Source organism: Corvus brachyrhynchos, unplaced genomic scaffold, assembly GCF_000691975.1.
Source record: "Corvus brachyrhynchos isolate BGI_N302 unplaced genomic scaffold, ASM69197v1 scaffold167, whole genome shotgun sequence".
Lineage (NCBI taxonomy): Eukaryota > Metazoa > Chordata > Aves > Passeriformes > Corvidae > Corvus > Corvus brachyrhynchos.
Genome location: NW_008239547.1, coordinates 420,589 through 438,480, shown reverse-complemented (window position 1 = coordinate 438,480; position 17,892 = coordinate 420,589). Strand labels below are relative to the sequence as shown.

General features: G+C 37.0%; 1 protein-coding gene across 1 annotated transcript in view; it reads right to left on the bottom strand.

The window, feature by feature from the left end:
• The window catches only part of PLXDC2 (plexin domain containing 2), a 143,058-nt gene that overhangs the window by 114,665 nt on the left and 10,501 nt on the right, over positions 1-17,892 (bottom strand). The window contains exon 3 of the mRNA XM_017741407.1: positions 4,851-4,997. Within this exon, the coding sequence (XP_017596896.1) occupies positions 4,851-4,997 (147 nt within the window). The remainder of the gene's footprint in view (positions 1-4,850; positions 4,998-17,892) is intronic.

The following is a 17,892-nucleotide window of genomic DNA, read 5'->3' as shown; positions in this document are numbered from 1 at the left end:
TTCTGCTGAATTCATAGCAGAGAATTGTAATTTGGGGAATGAACTCTTCTCCTCAACTAAACTCACCACAGAGCATCATTCAAATTCAAACTCATTTTGCCTCTCTGCCTATGGCTTTATCTTTTTCCACCTATTCCATTCCTTTCCCAAAGCTCATTGATTATTGTGGACACTTATAATTATCACCTTGTGTACTACCTGGTTAACTGCTGAATAAATTAGTAGTCATGGCAGAAAAGAGTGCTGAAATCCCAGCAAGGTCTTTTCACTGTTTGAATATAATATCCTGTGAAAAACACATCTCTTCCATAATGGTCCAAATACCAAATATGAAATGAGCATGCAGCCCATTATTCCTTATTTTGGAGGAGTTACTACAGTAACAACTGGTGTGAGGATGGGTTGTTGGTGACTGTCCCTCAACCCTAACCTTTAAGGACTCCACTTAAGGTCAACAGCCCACACATTTTAAAAATGTGGGGGGAAAAAAAGGAAGAAGAAAAGTACTCTTTCATCTTTCTTTTCCCTACCATTATTTCTGTCCTGTGTTTTATTATTTTCAGATTATATGATTACTTCTTCTCTCAGGAAGAATTATATTTACATACACCAGAAATGTTTAAAGAATTATTTATCATGAAATTTGCAGTTGAAGACTTACAGTAACTTTAAATTAGATTTGGTTTCTGTTTAAGTGGAAGACAGAATTTTGACAGGATTTATTAGCACATTTTTTGTTTGTTTTTAATTAGAATGCAAAATCCATTTGCCTTGTGTTAATTGGACTGAGTAGGTTCTAATGACCTTTTCTGTATATACATAAATATGGATGTACAACTGAACATTTCTAATCAAAAATGGCATATGCAAAAGATAGCACATGAATTAATCCACACAAATGTTCTTTTACCATGTTCTACAGCTTTCAATGCTGAAGTGTATGCTATATCTATGAATGCACTCCATTTAAATTGTCCTTGCCCTACCAAACATAGTTTGAAGAACTCTGTTAAAACTACCAATTTTCTGACCAAATTTTCCCTCTTTCCTTTATATGTCACCCTCCATTTTACCTATTAACTTTAACTTTCTGAGTACACAATAACCATTAAACTACCTCAAATGAAAACTATGCCCCCTTACCTGTCTTCTGAATTGCTACAATATAAACACTAATACAAAGATGTCTGCACCAAAAACTTGATATCATTCCCACTCAAGCCAGATACAGATCTCCCACTGGCTTAAGTCAAAATGTGATACCTTAAATTCTGACAATGTAAAAATGTTTAACATAGCCAATTTTTTAGCATAATACTGTAATAAAGAACCAACATGATTTAAGTAATATTTTAAAACACAATATTCTAACAGTCACTAATATTATGCTTTCATTTTCATGCTAGAAAGCATACCTTGTTTTTTAGAAAGAATACCAGAGTTTTCAATTCACTGAAATAAAGTGTTTTCTCCATGCATAAATGATAGAATGGACTGGAAGAAAAGAGACTTGAGCTCCCAAGTATGAGGTATCCTGTATTCTAGTTCAATGTTAGGGTAATCAACTCCTAGATATCTAATCTAAACACACTGAATATCAAAGCCACCTCTAAAATTTTATTATATGGTTAAGAAGATGGTGGCAATATATTGAAAAAACACACTTACTACTAGTGATATAAATCCTGTAGTGTTAGACATTGTAATTGTGCCATTAATATATGTTTGCTACTTTCCACAAACAATTACTATGCTGTTTATCAAGTCAAACCATCTCATGGATCCTCTCCAGGACCCTCTCCAGTTTTTATGGATTTTCTTGTAGAAGCAAAACCAACTGACAGCTTCTGGGAACTCTTAAGATTATTCACTTCCAAATGAAGGAAAACACACAAATTGAGTCTAAAATGTTTAGTATTCAAAGAACCCCTGACATCTTAAATGAATTCCTTGATATTTAGCTGGTAAGAATTTAACTCCTGGTCCTATTGTCAAATGGGAGAATAATGTTTAGAAATTATCAGCATGAAAATCACTGGGTCACAGAAAGATGTGCAAAATGGCCTTATGAAAAGAGTAATGTCAAAGTTTATCTCTACAGGAGAGAAGGTAAGAGATTGTTGCTGCGGTATGTATGATCTCAAAATATATGACTTTACAGTTGTACAGTTATAGAGATCACATCTCTCTGTTAAATAACTTTGTTGTGTAGTACATATGGATGCTGTTTACTTGGACACAAACATACAAAAAAGTCAACTATAGATCGTACGTCATTACAGGATGACTCTCTGGTACTTTTTCAGCCTTTGAGGGGACATTAATCTGAAAAAGGGGTCTTTAAAACTGTATGTAGACATGGCTGCAGCCACTCAAGTTCCCAGTCCAAGATGTTTGGGTAAGCATGAAAAGAGATGGATATCAGTGTGCTAAACAGGGACCAGAGCCTTCTCTGCTGGAGCTGGCAGAAAGGCAGAGAGGGCACCTGACATTCAGAAGAAAGGTCTTAAACCACTTGCTTTGGGGAGAAACAGTTGAAGCCCTCAAGGTTCCATCTGGCATGCTGAATGGTCCTCTACACCAATCCCACACCAGACCAGAAAATATTGCCTTGTTCTAGCCTCTAGTTTAATAACTTCAACAAAATGACCCCCTTGGAATGGACATTTTAGCTGCATAATCTCAGGGATCCAATTGGAAACAAAAGTGCTTACAACAAAGACATGGAAGGGTGTCATCTTTACTAATCATTAAACATGGGTTAAAACTTCTCAAAGAAATTTAATTAATGTTTAGGTCCCAGGTTTCAGAAATTACTTTTAAAAGGAAAAGATGTTATACCTTTTATAAGTATTTGTAATTTATTTATTACCTTTTCTTTTGGCATATTTCCATTCTTTCCCTCAACATGGAGCACCAGGATCCCACACAAAGTAGACAAGGCAGAAAATAGAGGTTCTCACTTTTAGGTACCCTCGAGGTTCTTTTTTTCTCATTAGAATCAAGTTGTCTTAAGAAAAGAGCTGATACACTGTTTTATTAAGTCTGCCCCAAAGATATATAACTGTCTGAACCCTCTGCATTTGCATTAACCCTGACTGCCTACGGTCTTTTAACTATGAAGGATATATTTTTTGCATTGGACTCTCTGACACTTAGATGTGCTGGATTTATCACCTCACTCTGCTTTCTGTATTCTAACTTAAATACCACAGTGTAGGAACCCAGAGTGCAGAGAATATGTCTCTGCCTGTTTTGAGGGGTTTCACCTCCCTGAACAACACAGCTTTTGACCTCTGTCCATGGAAAAAACTGACTACTATTAGAAAAGAACTAGAAACTGTACTAGTGTAAATTAGGTGACAGACTACTATGTAAGATTGTCACAGGGTGAAAAATTTAGAGGTTTTGGGTTTGTTAATGTAGTAAATAGACAAAAGCAGAACCCATCAAAATGGAGGATTGTTGTTGTTCTCCAAACCTTCTTCTTGTTCTACTACTCCATATTCTGCAGTAAAAGTAGTTTGGGATGATTGGACAAAGAATTCCGCAGTTCCTGGCTGTGTTATTAAATAATTGGTAGAAAAGTAAATATAATGTATGTTTTTAGTAACCATTGGTTAATTTATCTTTAAAAAGGCTGTGTAATCTTGATAATTGGGCTTTTCTCCTGCATTCTCTGCTTTGTGCTATGTCTGAATCATGCTAGTGACTCTTTTTCTCTGATAAGACTTAATAAACAACTATCGAGAAGCAGCGAAGGCTGAGAGTCCCTGTTTGTCTCTGGAACTCCTGGCAAGGACTTTAAAAACTCTCTCCCATCAGGAGAGGTTTGATTACGGCACAGTCAGTGTCACCACAGTATTTCTTTCTGCTGCCTCTTGCATCCCTCTGAGCAGTCACCTGGCTTGTACCAGGGTGATAACAGATAAACAAAGGAAAAGACGAATTAAACTTGGGCTTTCTCTTAGCTTTAAAACTGTTAAACACACCTGCATCTTTAAAAAGTGTACAACTTTTAAGTAAGGCATTCACTAGATTTTGTTTTAAACTGGCAAAACCCAAGGACTTTTTGTTGGAGCTAAGTTGGTGAATGGATGAAACAAGAATCTCATGAGCCACAGTTCCGAGCTGTAATTTTCTGTATTTAATTTGTGCTAATATTGGCTCTTCTATGTATGCAGCTTCTAGCCACAGATGAGAACAGAGAATATAATCTTTAAATTACAGAGTATTTTATTCCATTCCTAAGTGTGTAAGCCCGTTATTTTCATACCCATTTTTTCCAGCAACGATTACAATAAGTTAAATATGATTGTTATTCATGCTACAATTTATTTATATGCTGATAACCTAAAATTGTGATCACATAATTTCTGTTACTATATGACATTCTCATGAGCTTTATCAGTTGTCCCAAAAGGAAATATAAGCGTGACACCTCATATAAAATAGAAGTGCAAACACACCACATACGTTCCGTGGGAGACTTAAAACTTCATCAACTTCATCCTGAACCCAACTCTATCACTATTAAACTCAACAGTAAAATTCCCTCTGATTTCAGCAATGCAAGTGGTTTATTGTTTGATAGATTGTGATCCTTATGAACAGAGGAAAATTTTAAATATATCTGTAAAGGCACCTCTGAATGACTGTTACAGAAGGTTCAAAAAGGCAACTTGGAATCAATTGATAACAAGAGTGTAAAGACTTCCACAGCTTAACTAGAATTCAAAGATATAGCTCTGTGAGCAGTAGTCATGGTACTTAGTAATAGTGCTGTGTGGGTCCCTGGGGAAAAATATCCAAAGTCTTTCGTCAAAGAAGAAAATGGTAAAATAACTTACTGCTGCTTGACGGTGGGTATTGGAAAGGATCCCATGAATCTTTACTTTGTCCTTCTCCATTTGGTCTATATTGACCCACAAATCCCGGCTAGTAGAATCATAGGGGCCATATGTCCTTGATGTATAATAATTATGATCTGTGTCCTCCTGAAAAAGGGAAAAAACATAGGAAAACCAGATTATAATGGAAGATGCACCTTAGCTATAAAACTCACCCTTGAAATACTGAGTCCTGTTGCTCCTCAAAGAAACTCAGTAATGAAGGAAAAAAGCACAAACTGTAAATATGTTGCAGAGACAGCTCTGCTCCCAACCATCAGCAGCTGACAAGGCAGTTACCTCAAGCAATCATCTTATATTATGATTATAATGTTCACTATCACAAATCCCAATCATACGTGTTCTGTAATAACCAGTGAAATCTATGGCAAAATATTTGATGGCTTTGGAGGAAAGATGGACAGTTCCTGTAACAAGGGCCACACTCTAACAAAGCCATGGGAACCATTCACAGATAGCACCTTAAAAAAATTGTATTTTTTAACATTTCTGACCATAATTCAATAGACTATCCTATATAAGAACATCCAAAATATTTCTAATAGCTGTAGGCTTACAATTCTATTTTATTTTAAATCTCCAAATGTTTGGTTTACTGTAGATTTTCCCCTCCAAGACAGACAAATATATACATATTTGTAGAAGAAATCTTCCTAATTCTTGTGGTTTTTAAAGATGCAGTAGTTGCTGTCATGCTCTCCTCACAGCAAATTTCTGTTAAGGTCAATTACTGTGAAGGTCTGTACCTTCCTATATAAGACAGAGAAAAGAAAAAAAGTGTGTGGTCTGAGGCAAACAATGAAACATGTCTCAGATTTCCAGTCTTCCTTCACTCAAACTAAGCTGTTGCAACCATAAAATGTTTAAATCAACAGCATTGCCAGCTTTCTGCTGAATAGCTACAAGTAATACTATGAAAGTAGTAAACGCTAGTATTTCTTAGTTCATTCCTTGCTTCCTCCCCTTCTGAGACAAAGCAAAAAGACCCAAAGCCTCAATGATAGAGTTTGAAAATTAAAATAAACTCAGAAAATACACAGTACCATAGAAAATGGAAGAGGCAGACTCAGAATTTAGAATTACCCTGGTGATGGAGAAGTTCCTCTCCTGCTTTACCTCCTATATCCAGTCAGCCACAGGGGAGTACCCTCACACCAGGCCGTGCTGCCACGTGGACCTGACACGCCCTCCGCACAGCCCCACATCATACACAACCAATTCCTACTGACATGATACTGAGCTGGAGACATACTTGGCAAGGATTTATATTCTAGATGACATCATTCACGTCCTAGATTAAACATATTGACCATAAATCCTGTTTCAGCTGGATTTGATCCTATATTAACACCATTACTGACGCATTTTACTAAAGCAGTTGCAGATATAATCAGGTTCTTTTCTCCTTGACAATTTCTGTGTCTTCTGCTGAACTTTGTATGCCAGGATGTACTTTATATGTACAGTAAATCTCAGTAAAAATTCTGAAGAAGCAATTTTTAATGGCTTCACCAGCCCTAGGTTAGTCACACAAGTAAACATAATTAAAACTATACTGTCAGGAAGATGACAAAAGCCAGTCACCTTACCAAATTCTTTCCTCCTTTAATGGTCAACACAAACAGTTATTACTGCCATGTATACAATGGAGGTACTGTAAAGTAAAAGGATTCGAAAACAAATATATATATTCCCAGTCCAATTTATCATTCTGACTGGGAATTTCCTTAGTAAATAATGGTCACATTTAAGGCCTACCAAGTCTCAAGGAAAGAGCTCCAGAGACAAATAACAAATAATTACCAAGCGGTTTGTTTCAGATAAACATACAATATTTAAACCATAGCCAAAACTGTGAAAGTTTATTTTGTGTTTCAATTTTTTTATTGCTAAGAAAGCTACTCCAGTTAATTTCTAGTACCTAAGCCCCCACCTCCACAACTGGAAGGCTCTAGCACTGAGCCTAGTTGGTAGCTCTATCAGAATGTTTTAAATGGTACCTTGACCCATGCCCAAAGCAGATTCGTCATATAGCTTGTAAATCAAACACTTAAATTATAGCCTGCAGCTCAAGATTTTGGCACTGTGTGAGGAATTACTTATGTCTACCAAGTTTTGTGTATAAAAAGTCTTGTTTAGTATTTATTTCAAGTTAAATAATCTTAGATACTTCCAGAGGGAAGCAAATTTGCTTCTACTTGAATGATAGAAGGAAGACGGAATTGTTCTTCATAGCCTTCATGCAGAATTTTGTTAATAATAAATGCAGAATTTTATTAATTAATAATATTTATAGCATTTTATGAATATACTATTAATGATTTTTCTCTCACATCCTAATTTTTTTTAATCCCATCTGTAAACTTACAATCAGAAACAAAAAGGCACAAGCAGCTAACTAGTAAAGTTGATGTAAGCAGCTTGGGAGCACCCAGTAAGGTTAGGATCCAAGCTTCTGTTCCAAGTCACTGCCTTCATAGTTTCTAATTTGCATTACCATGGAAATGAAATTCTTGGAGTCTTTCATAAATACGATTTTTTTGGTATCATTAGATACGTACGAGTTTTCATTCTGTCAGACCTGTTTATATGCTTTGGTTGATTGTACTTGCTTCATAAGACACTCCATTCCCTCCAGGTAGGTACTACATAAGAAGATGGAAAAATGCTTAAGAATTTATATGAACTTGCATGTAAACTATTCAATTAAGAAAAGAGTTTTAATAGTCATATGAGACAGATTTAGAGTTCTGCTGATAATTAGAATTATATGTAAATACAATTAGGACAAGAAACAAACTTTTCAGTATCTATTAATGACATAGAAGCATGTTACTGAAAGGAAGAACATGCAGAGAAAGCAGAGAACATACACTTAACTGCTTCAAGAAAGCTTTTATTTTTTCTTTGTTTTTCAGGTATTTGGGGGATATGAGCATTATCTCCCATTGGTTCTCTGGATGTGCAGTTCTGTTCAAATACTGTTTTTACTGTACTTCATGTATATGAAGTACATAGCACCTTTCTTCTACCGAACAGTACAGCATTAAAGCAAAGGATTTCTCCAGATATTCTTTGCACCAGCTGTGAGGATTACTGTTGGCAACCTTTGCGACTATAAAGGGAATATTTATTAGAACATCTCTCATAAAACTTTTCTTTTGGGGAAACAAGTTATTTTTAACCTCAGGAAACACTTGATGCTGAGTTGCCATCTTATTGTAGATTGTAGAGATTAATTTCTTAGTTTTCATAAGGGATATTGTCTGATGACACTTGGAATATATTCCCATACTTCTCCAACTACAAATGAATTTTCTCAGGAAAGCTGAATACATGCACTACTCATAAAAGTTCAGCACAACTGAGGATTAAGCCTTCTTTAAATACTTGGTGTTCAGTATTTGTTCCATATATTACATATACAGATAATCTCAAATACATTCAAATATCACATACTCACTTCATCAGTAATTGCTGTCCCTTAAGAGATTAAGTCTTCCAATGTGTGATGTAATCTTTCACAATCAAGATAACAAAAATTAACTATATGTGATATTTAAAAGTAACAACTACATTATGCCTCTGACATTAGTTCAAATTATTAACTGAGATTCTGGCCAAAGAAGCACATGAAAATAGTACTGAAACAAACATGAAACAATAAGCTCCCTCTCAGTGAAGTAAGACACCATGATTCTATGATGATAAAATCACATACATAAACATGGGACTTTTTAGATTTAATTCTTTTCCTGTCATATTTTTTCTTTAACAGAAATTGAAAGTAATATAAATCTCTAGGAGACAGATGATATTATCAAACAAGATTTAGGAGTAAGAGTCACTGTTGAATTCAAATGCATGAATATTTTGTTTTTAAATACTGGATTCAATTAGATCCAAACCACAGACATTACTGAACAAGAAGTTCTGCCATCTCTCAAGCTCTCTCTCTGTAAGGCTGTAATTGAAGAAAACTAATAACTTCAGCCAGAGAAAAAGCAGCTGGCACACCCAGGAATGAGCTCTGCTCTTGCACAGTAGTATGCTGCAGAAAAAGTCTTGCTTTCTCTGTAGCTGAAAAAGGAGATGAGAGGAGAGGAGAGGAGAGGAGAGGAGAGGAGAGGAGAGGAGAGGAGAGGAGAGGAGAGGAGAGGAGAGGAGAGGAGAGGAGAGGAGAGGAGAGGAGAGGAGAGGAGAGGAGAGGAGAGGAGAGGAGAGGAGAGGAGAGGAGAGGAGAGGAGAGGAGAGGAGAGGAGAGGAGAGGAGAGGAGAGGAGAGGAGAGGAGAGGAGAGGAGAGGAGAGGAGAGGAGAGGAGAGGAGAGGAGAGGAGAGGAGAGGAGAGGAGCGGAGAGAAGAGGAGAGAAGAGGAGAGAAGAGGAGAGAAGAGGAGAGAAGATTAACAAGACAAACTATTATAGATCAGCCGACCAGATGGCCGTTACATTTCAGCAGATTGTTTGGCTGCCTTCTCCCAGTACTGGAACATTGTTTGTGACATTATCAATGAAAAAACAATCAATCAATCAATCAATCATCCCATCCAAGGATCCTCATCTTCAGATATTTGTGATCAAGTGCCATGAACTACTGCTAGATGCAATAGAAGACAACAAGACTGCATTTAATTTGATAACTGTTGTCCCTTTAAATATGCTACTTATTAAAATTGCATTTCCAACTTCAATTGGCATGACAACATAATGAAAAAATTCTGAAGCCCCCAAAAATATAGAGGTAGACTTTATAGATGCTTAATTTTATTACTGTGAAAGGAAGGTCTGGTATCTGATTTTTAACAAAATATATTAACAAATTGCTCTAATATTGCCAAACTCACAGACTAGGTCTATTTCTAAAATAACTGAAATTGCTGCTAGTATTTGCCCCAAAAATTAGTTCTGAAACAATTTATTACCAATTACTAATTTCAGAAAGTCGTCTTTACTTCTGAGTATAAACATTTCTAGATTAATAACCTATGAAATTAATCAGAGAATTGTGGTTTTTAAAAGGTGCATTTGTAGACTATAATGGAAACACTGAAAGCAGAAAACATGAGACTTCATATTTTAAAACAAACTACTTTTCAGCAAAAAGAAGCAAAGATAACAATACTTTGGGTATTTAGAGAAAGGAAATAAGCTAGCAATTAAAATTATTTCCCTAAGGAATAAAGAAGTTCTGGCAATCCATTTTGTAGAACCAAAACACACTTTCTATTTAAATAAGACAGCACCAAGATGTCTCTGCACACATACAGCAAAAACAGCTTCCTCAAAACTATTTGTACTTTTACCGAATCCCATGTAATGCTGGCTGCTCTCTTATGGTATCTCTGCCTATCATGTCAGTAAAATACAGCCAAAATTGACTTCTGAATTGTTTCAGACTTTTGCTAGAAAATTGCTTTTAGTCCCCACCAGCTAAAAGCAGCTCAAGGGGGAGAACAGAGGTGACAGCTTGGGTAGGACTTGAGCTAGCTCTGCATTGCAGGTGATGGAAAACCTCTTCTCAACAGCACGTTTTGGGCACCGAGAAGGGGCAAGAGAGATGCACAGTCACACTCCATATTACCTGGGCAGGAGAAGCATGTGTGTATGGTGTTGAAATTGATTTTCCTCATTTATTCACATTTTCTTTAGGCAGACACTGACTGAGACAGGGGCAGGTGGCAAGGACACATGGAGAATATCCCTAGCACACCAGCCATTAGCACAGGAGATGAGACAGTACAAGAAATAATCGCCTATCCTCAGATGGGATCCTAGTGGGAAAATTAAGGCCAGGGAAAATGGGGATAGAGACACTTTGCATGCTGCTGCCATATAACTCATTTTAACAGAATACTGCAATTACAATCATAACAAGCAATGCTATGAATTACAGGTTTATAGGATCTGATAATCAAAGAACCCTAAGGAATACTTAACTTGAACTGGCCTCTTGAAATGTGAAAGCTCAAATTTCAGTAGATAAGCTACATGTGGATTACAACATCAAAGTCTTACAGAGGATACATATAGGGGCTGCTGCTTAGGAAACTCTATCATTCTAAGGTGATCAAAATTACCAATTTCATAGGTGCTTTGCATCAAGGATGAACTCTCTGCTGTTCAATTTCTTAATAAAAGTCTTTGTTCTGTATGAATCTACTGAGGAAACATGCAATTTAAAGAACTGCTTTCACAGTGACTTGCTGCTTTCACAATGACAAAACGGCAACCTGTCGTTTTGTTGTTTGTTGTTTTGGGGTGGGTTTTTTTTTTTTTTTTTTTTTTGTTTTCTTTTTTGAATATCCAATATGGGAGAAACTAAGGGAATATACATATATATAGCAATATGGGCATTGCATACATACTCAGCATCAACTGTGAGCAGAACCTGAAGACAGCTTGTGAATATCACTGTTGATTACACAAACACTAGAAAACCCAGTATTTAACAGCCAATATAATGACAAATGAATGAAAGGAACCCAATCTAACTGAAGAGGAAATTCTGTGTCTTGAGTGCTTTGGTATTTAAAATGTCATCTCACACTATATTCTCCAAGAAGAGGCTACACGAGTGCTCTGCAGAGTCCTGAAAGCCTACTGTGTGTGTGCAGAGGTTTTCATTAGGGCCAGCGTGGAAGTCACTTTGCCCAGAATCTCACAGATTTACATCTGGAGGTTTTTATGGTAAACATTAAATGATGTCATCAGCTGGGATAAAACAAAGGATTTATCTCACATCTCTCTCCCCTATGCAGACACATGGCTTTACACAGCTCTATAACAACTTAAGCTCCCAGGTTTTAAACGGCACTTTTCTGAGCTCCTGACAGCACCTATAATGGAGGGTCACACATGCTGACAGACATTCTGCAAGAGAAGGATGCCATAAAACTGTTATTAATCCAAAAAGCCATTTAGTCTTTCTGGCTTTGTGAAAAGTCAATGTGGAGTCACTGCCTTTTCCATGATATTCAGCTGCTTTTGAAAGGAAGCTTCCCTCTTGGGGACTGCTATAAAACTGTCAGCCTATTTAGGGGTCATTACAGCAGGCTTATAAAGCCCTTTGGACTGTCTTGTCATATGAGACAAGCTTCAAGAGAGCAAAAATCTCTGCAATGCCTTACTTAAGAAAGGAAAAAAGCCAAATCACCAGTCACTCAAAACTCAATTAGAGTAGGGAAATATTTATTATGCAGTTTTGTTCCTGATTTGCTGGAGCAGAAGTCTGAGAAACAACATTCTGAAAATAAGTCTTAATTGCTCCATAGCATCCTCTCCACTAAAAGAAAATAAAAAGAACCATATCAATACAATGACCCAAAAAATGTCTAGCAGAAATTTTATTTTGGTGTAATTATGACACAGGTTTTAGAGTTTATATTCTCATTTTTAGATATGTATAAATGACTGAAGGGTTCATGAAACTGAAACTGCAAAAATGACTTTTTGTAAACATAAAAAACTATCTTCCAGGTCTAGGCTACAGAGCATTAGTGGTTATGACACCAAATCTGTTACCAGCTCCATTCTTGGGGGCTTATGACTCCAGATAATACAATAAATAACTACATTTCTATCTAGTTAGCTTTTAAAGATTTGGTATTTTAGTCTTCTAAAGATCCACTTCCTGTGTGGAATATAACAAACAGTGTGTTTCTGAGCATATGTACTTTGACCTACTTATAGCCACACAGGCAATTTTTTCCTCCCCCTAAATATATAATAAGTTCAGTTTAATATTATACACCCTCTTATTTTTTTCCCATCCAGGCATTAGAGCAACTCTAAACTCTCTATAGCCAATGTATTCCTGCAATATATATTCAAATGGCAGGAGATGTAAGTCATCCTTATTTCCTGTTCTTTGGCACTTCTCTATTGGAAGAGACAGGAGGAAAACAGCAACCGAGAGCCCTCAAATGAGGAGGGCAAATGGCAAATACAAATTGGTTTAAGTGTTAAAGATCTGAAGCATTAAGTTGATACTAGCAGGTATAGTTGATCAGGGCCTTCTGTAGGACAGTGCAGGAAGCTGCCTCCACACTCACTGGTGTGTGATGCTGTTCCCGAGCTGTCGATACCATGGTTCAGGGATCCATCAGGGTTTTGAGCCAAAATTGTAGGGCAATCAGTTGTAGGAACACATAGAATCAATACAAAGTTGATACAGGCAGGAGCATGGGTTAATTACTGCAGTAGCATTTTACCTGTAGGGATAAAGCTTATTTTGAAGCTTTTAAAGGTGTCTCATATACACCTCGCTCAGCACCGGTCTTTGTCAAAGCCATGCTGTTCAGTCCAGCTGTGTGCTGGTCAGCATAGAGCCAGACCATGGTCATAGGAGAACCTGGGCATCACAGGACAAACTGCATCACCACGGCTTCCCTGGGAAGCACTGGTTTTAAACAGATTGCAAACAAACTAATAATAATTTATTTAACCACAGCACTTTCTAGTTTTGCTCTCACATGCAACACACCGGAAGCTTTAGTTACTAAAACATGGGACTGGATGAAATGTGCAAACAATATACAAAGTTTCCAAATCACCATTCATGGCTTACAGAGAAAGACAGTGATTATGAAAGTGGGTAGCCTGTAGCAGTTTGTCCTGCTCTTTTGTTTGGAAAAAGTATGCATTTTGCTTTATTCACATGTATTTTTCTGTATACATCTGTAACAGCATTTCAGTCAGGATTGTGTACACAAGAATATTGAACAAAACTGCTATGTACAGTTTTACGAAACTGTTATCACCAGCCACATTTCTTAAGGACTTGTCACAGAAATGCTTCGTTATCAGATCTTGCAGTCATGCTCAATAAAATAAATAAATCCCTTGAGAACTCTACTGCCACAACTCTAAGACATCGTATTTAATTGAGATGCTTGATGAGTTACATGTTGCCTAGACAGGTGTGTCCAAGTTGCTGCCTTTGCCTGACATCAGGCTCCAAAGAAGCTTTCTGCAGAATCTGCACTCTTGTTTTTATCAAGAGGAATACTCTGTGCACTTCACAATTACCCAGACAAGATCAGGATGCTAAATAATATCCTCCCTCTCTTGTCTCTGAAAAGTACTGTCTTCAAATTCACCTAGAATGCAGTTGATCCAATATACTCAAATATTTCAAAATTATACCAACACATCATTTTGGTTTTGATAGATGCTATTTTTTCTTGTGTATAACTTCTAAATCTAAATTGCTCTTTCAGAGTAAATCAATCCAAAGCAGAATGTTGCATAAACTTGTATTTCCTTTTTTGTCTTTCATCTAAATACAGGACACTAAGAAGATAAAACACAAGGCATTACAGAATTATTTTTGAGTTGAAAGGTGTCTTTTGACAATTTCAAGCAACAGAAGTGATGCCAAACATCTAAGCATGGAAAACCAGTGAAAGATGAAGACATGAGATTTTACTTGTGTTTCAAATCAATCTTTTTTTACTGAGGTGTGGTTGGTGGAGTGTTGACTAAGGTAGGGAGAGGGAAAAGAGAGGAGGAATTTCAACATTTTGACCTTGACCAGAAACATGCTGTTTTTATTTTGCTTGATACAATTTATTGCTATATCTGTAAAAAAAAAAAACAAAAAAAACCCCACCAATCTGTATCTTTTGTCTTCAGACTCAGATGAACAAATAGGTAGATGACCAGCTTGTTTGGTGTGCAGGTCAGATACTTCAGTGCAGCTGTCTACCTAAGAGCTGGGTTTGTAAGCATCCGTTCTCAGAACCACAGATCTATTAACGCTGTCAGTGAAGACTTGCCAGCTCATTCAGGTCTGCTTTAGAACAAATCGAATACACACTTTAACTGCACTGCCTGTACTGACCATGGATGAGATCTAATTGAGTAAGCACAGGAGGAACCCAGGGCCATCTGAAAACTGCAGATATGATTCAGGACCTACAGCTGAGCCTTACCCTTCAGGAGTGGCAGTGGACCATTCAGTATAACAACAGCCTAAAATTAGACATCTATAGCTAGGTAACTTTCACCTTAAATTTGCAACAACTTTGATCACAGAATCATAGAACAGTTTGTGTTGGAAGAGACCTTACAGATCATCTTGTTCCAATTCCCCAGCCATCGGCAGGGACACCTTCCACCAGACCAGATTGCTCAAAGCCCATTCGACCTGGCCTTGAACACTTCCAGGGATGTCATCCAAATTGCTCTGGACAACCTGTTCCAGTGCCCACCATCCTCATGGCAAAGACTTTGTTCCTAATATCTCATCTAAACCTACCTTCTTTCAGTTTGAAGACATTTCCCCTTGTTCTATGACTACATGCCCTAGGAAAAACTTGCATGTACCTCGTCAATGCCACATGCATCTATACTTAGGTTTCCAAACTGAAGAGCTGAATTTCACCTCCAATTTCAATATTAGCTACAACTAAAAAAGAAAAGCACTTGTACAGACTCCAGCCTCTTTTAGCAATCACAGTCACCTAACATTTAATATAAATTAATATGCATTATTGGAGCAGTATACAGATGTGTACTACCCTTTATTGAATGTTTATGTAAGAAACAAAACCTCTGCAGTGTATTTAAGAAATTACGTTGATTTCCAAGGTGATGGAACAATATGCCTGATATAAAAAAAAATCAACATTTTATACACTGCTAATGAGTAAATGATAGAATCAAAAGTTCTATTTCCAGTTTTATTGAAAAAAATTTTCAGGAATGAATTGCTGTTTCTTTCAACTGCATACTAATTTTACAATTCTAAGAATTAGAGATTTTGTTTTCTAGACAAATAGGGACATAGGGTGCACTAACTTATGACTATGGAATGAAGATGTTCCAAACATCCTCACCAAACTTGCTATAATCCACTGTGCCAGCCAATATTATACCCCTAAAGTTATATCCTCAAAATGAACACCCACCAGGTTGTTGACCTATGTAAACCAGATTGTTGGCCCACTCCTGGATATGGCTAAACTAAGCAGTAGCACTTTGGAGCCAGATTATGTCCATTCTAGCACTGAAAGACACTTTTCATACACCAGAAGAGAGGAATCCATACTTTGCCTGGAGCAGGAAGAACCTGAGGAACAGCTTGCTTTGTTATCTGTACTGGAGCAGAATACCTCTGAGAGATCACGGCATTTTATCCCTCAAGGCATTTTACTGCTCCGCCTAGATGAGATCAGACAGATAGGATTTCCATCTGCAATTTCTCCCTCTTCCTGCTTTTGTTGCTAAGGTTACAGAAAGAATGCTCAGAAAATGATGCTTTGATTTATTGAAAAATTTAGTAGGAAATTGTGAAGAATTATGCAGCTTGCTACAAATGCATGAAAGAAACCTCCAGTAACCCTGTTACATCTTTCTAACTTTGGTTAAATGTTGAGCCACTAAAAGGTCCGGGGAATATGTTTGCTATTCTTTTTCTTTTTTTTTCTCCTTGTTATTCACACTGCAATTTTCTGCACACCCTCCAAGATCTCCTATTGCCAATTTTGTTTTCCAGAAACAAGTATACTGTTTTTTTACTGATGGTCTGTGAACACTTAGACATGCTGCACATGAATGCTTGCCAGTGTTATAGAAGAAAGTAAAAACCAAAAATCCCTGGTATTTCCATTAGTTTTTTCTGTTGTGTGTATGAAATACTACAGCCCTTACAAGTGTTTCATAAGCATTTTCTTCAGCAGTTGAAAGCATTTAACGGGCATTTTTGGAAGAACAAATGCACATTTTACAAATGGAGCTTTCTTGACTCTGATCCCCCTCTTGATATAAATTTTGAGCATTGGCCCCATTTATTACTCTCTTTGAAAAGTCTGTATAACTCATACAATCACAATGAGGATAGATCATTGACTTCCACATAAATGCTAAATTTACAGAGAGTCAAAGGAAGTGTCTGACCAAATCTGAAACAATGGACCCATCTGTTTACATGCCAAGTTGCAACTGTTTTGGGATAACAGATAATTGACTTTCCCATATTAAAGAAACATGAAAGGTTTGAAGAGACACCAAGTAATCCATCAATGTCAGCAGAATTCCTACAGCTTTAAAAATCTATCCCTAAGGACTGGTACTATTCAAACTGGAATTGTGGGGCTTAGTGTGACAACTTCTTACTTACTTACCCAAATTCCTCTGCACTACCAATGTAATGGTAATGTATTCACCCTCACTCCCTGCTCCAACCAACTATGCACAATTTGCTGAGTGCTGTTAAATTAGCTAAGGCTGTTTGCTTTGCATGGGTAGAAATGAACATAATCTGCTTTTTGCATGACTGAATTGATACAACTCTCCTCTCTTGAGGACACTCCAGGTGAACGTGGTGAAAAGGGTCAGAAAGGAAGTGCCTGGGAAAGGAAAGACCTTCCCAGCCTTCCCGGCCACACTAATATTGAGCTTTCACAAGTTGAGTCTATTTTTGGCAAACCCCTGCAAGCAAGGGCTGAGGCATGTATGATTGAATTAATTAATTCAGAAAGTACAAGGTCTGTTCATTATGGTCATAGCTCTTTTCAGTCATGAGTTCAGGCATTTTGGAATATGCTTTAGGAAGCTGGAGATGAAGGACATGGAAAAGTAAAATACTATCATCAAGAAAATTCAAAGGCAGATTCCATTAAATTCTGAACTCCCTGTCTCCTTCCTTGATATAAAAATTCATTATCATCAATATGTTAAATTAAATGCCTGGTGTGCCAATGCAGCTAAGCATGTGTAAATGAACTTAGGATTACAATGGAGTTCTCTTACTTAGGAGTGGGGAAACTGGTTTTCAATTTCTTTCCTTCCCCCATCCTTTCCTTCCAAGCTTAAAGGAAATAGAGAATGAATTTTTCCTCCAGCCTTTTCCCTTTTCAGCTGTACCGGAGTTATTAACAGAACCATCACTTCTTGAGCTTAGATTGAGAATATTGGAAACGTTGACAGGGTTATTGCTACACGGCTTTTTACAGAGTTGGCAATGCATTCAGTCCTGCTG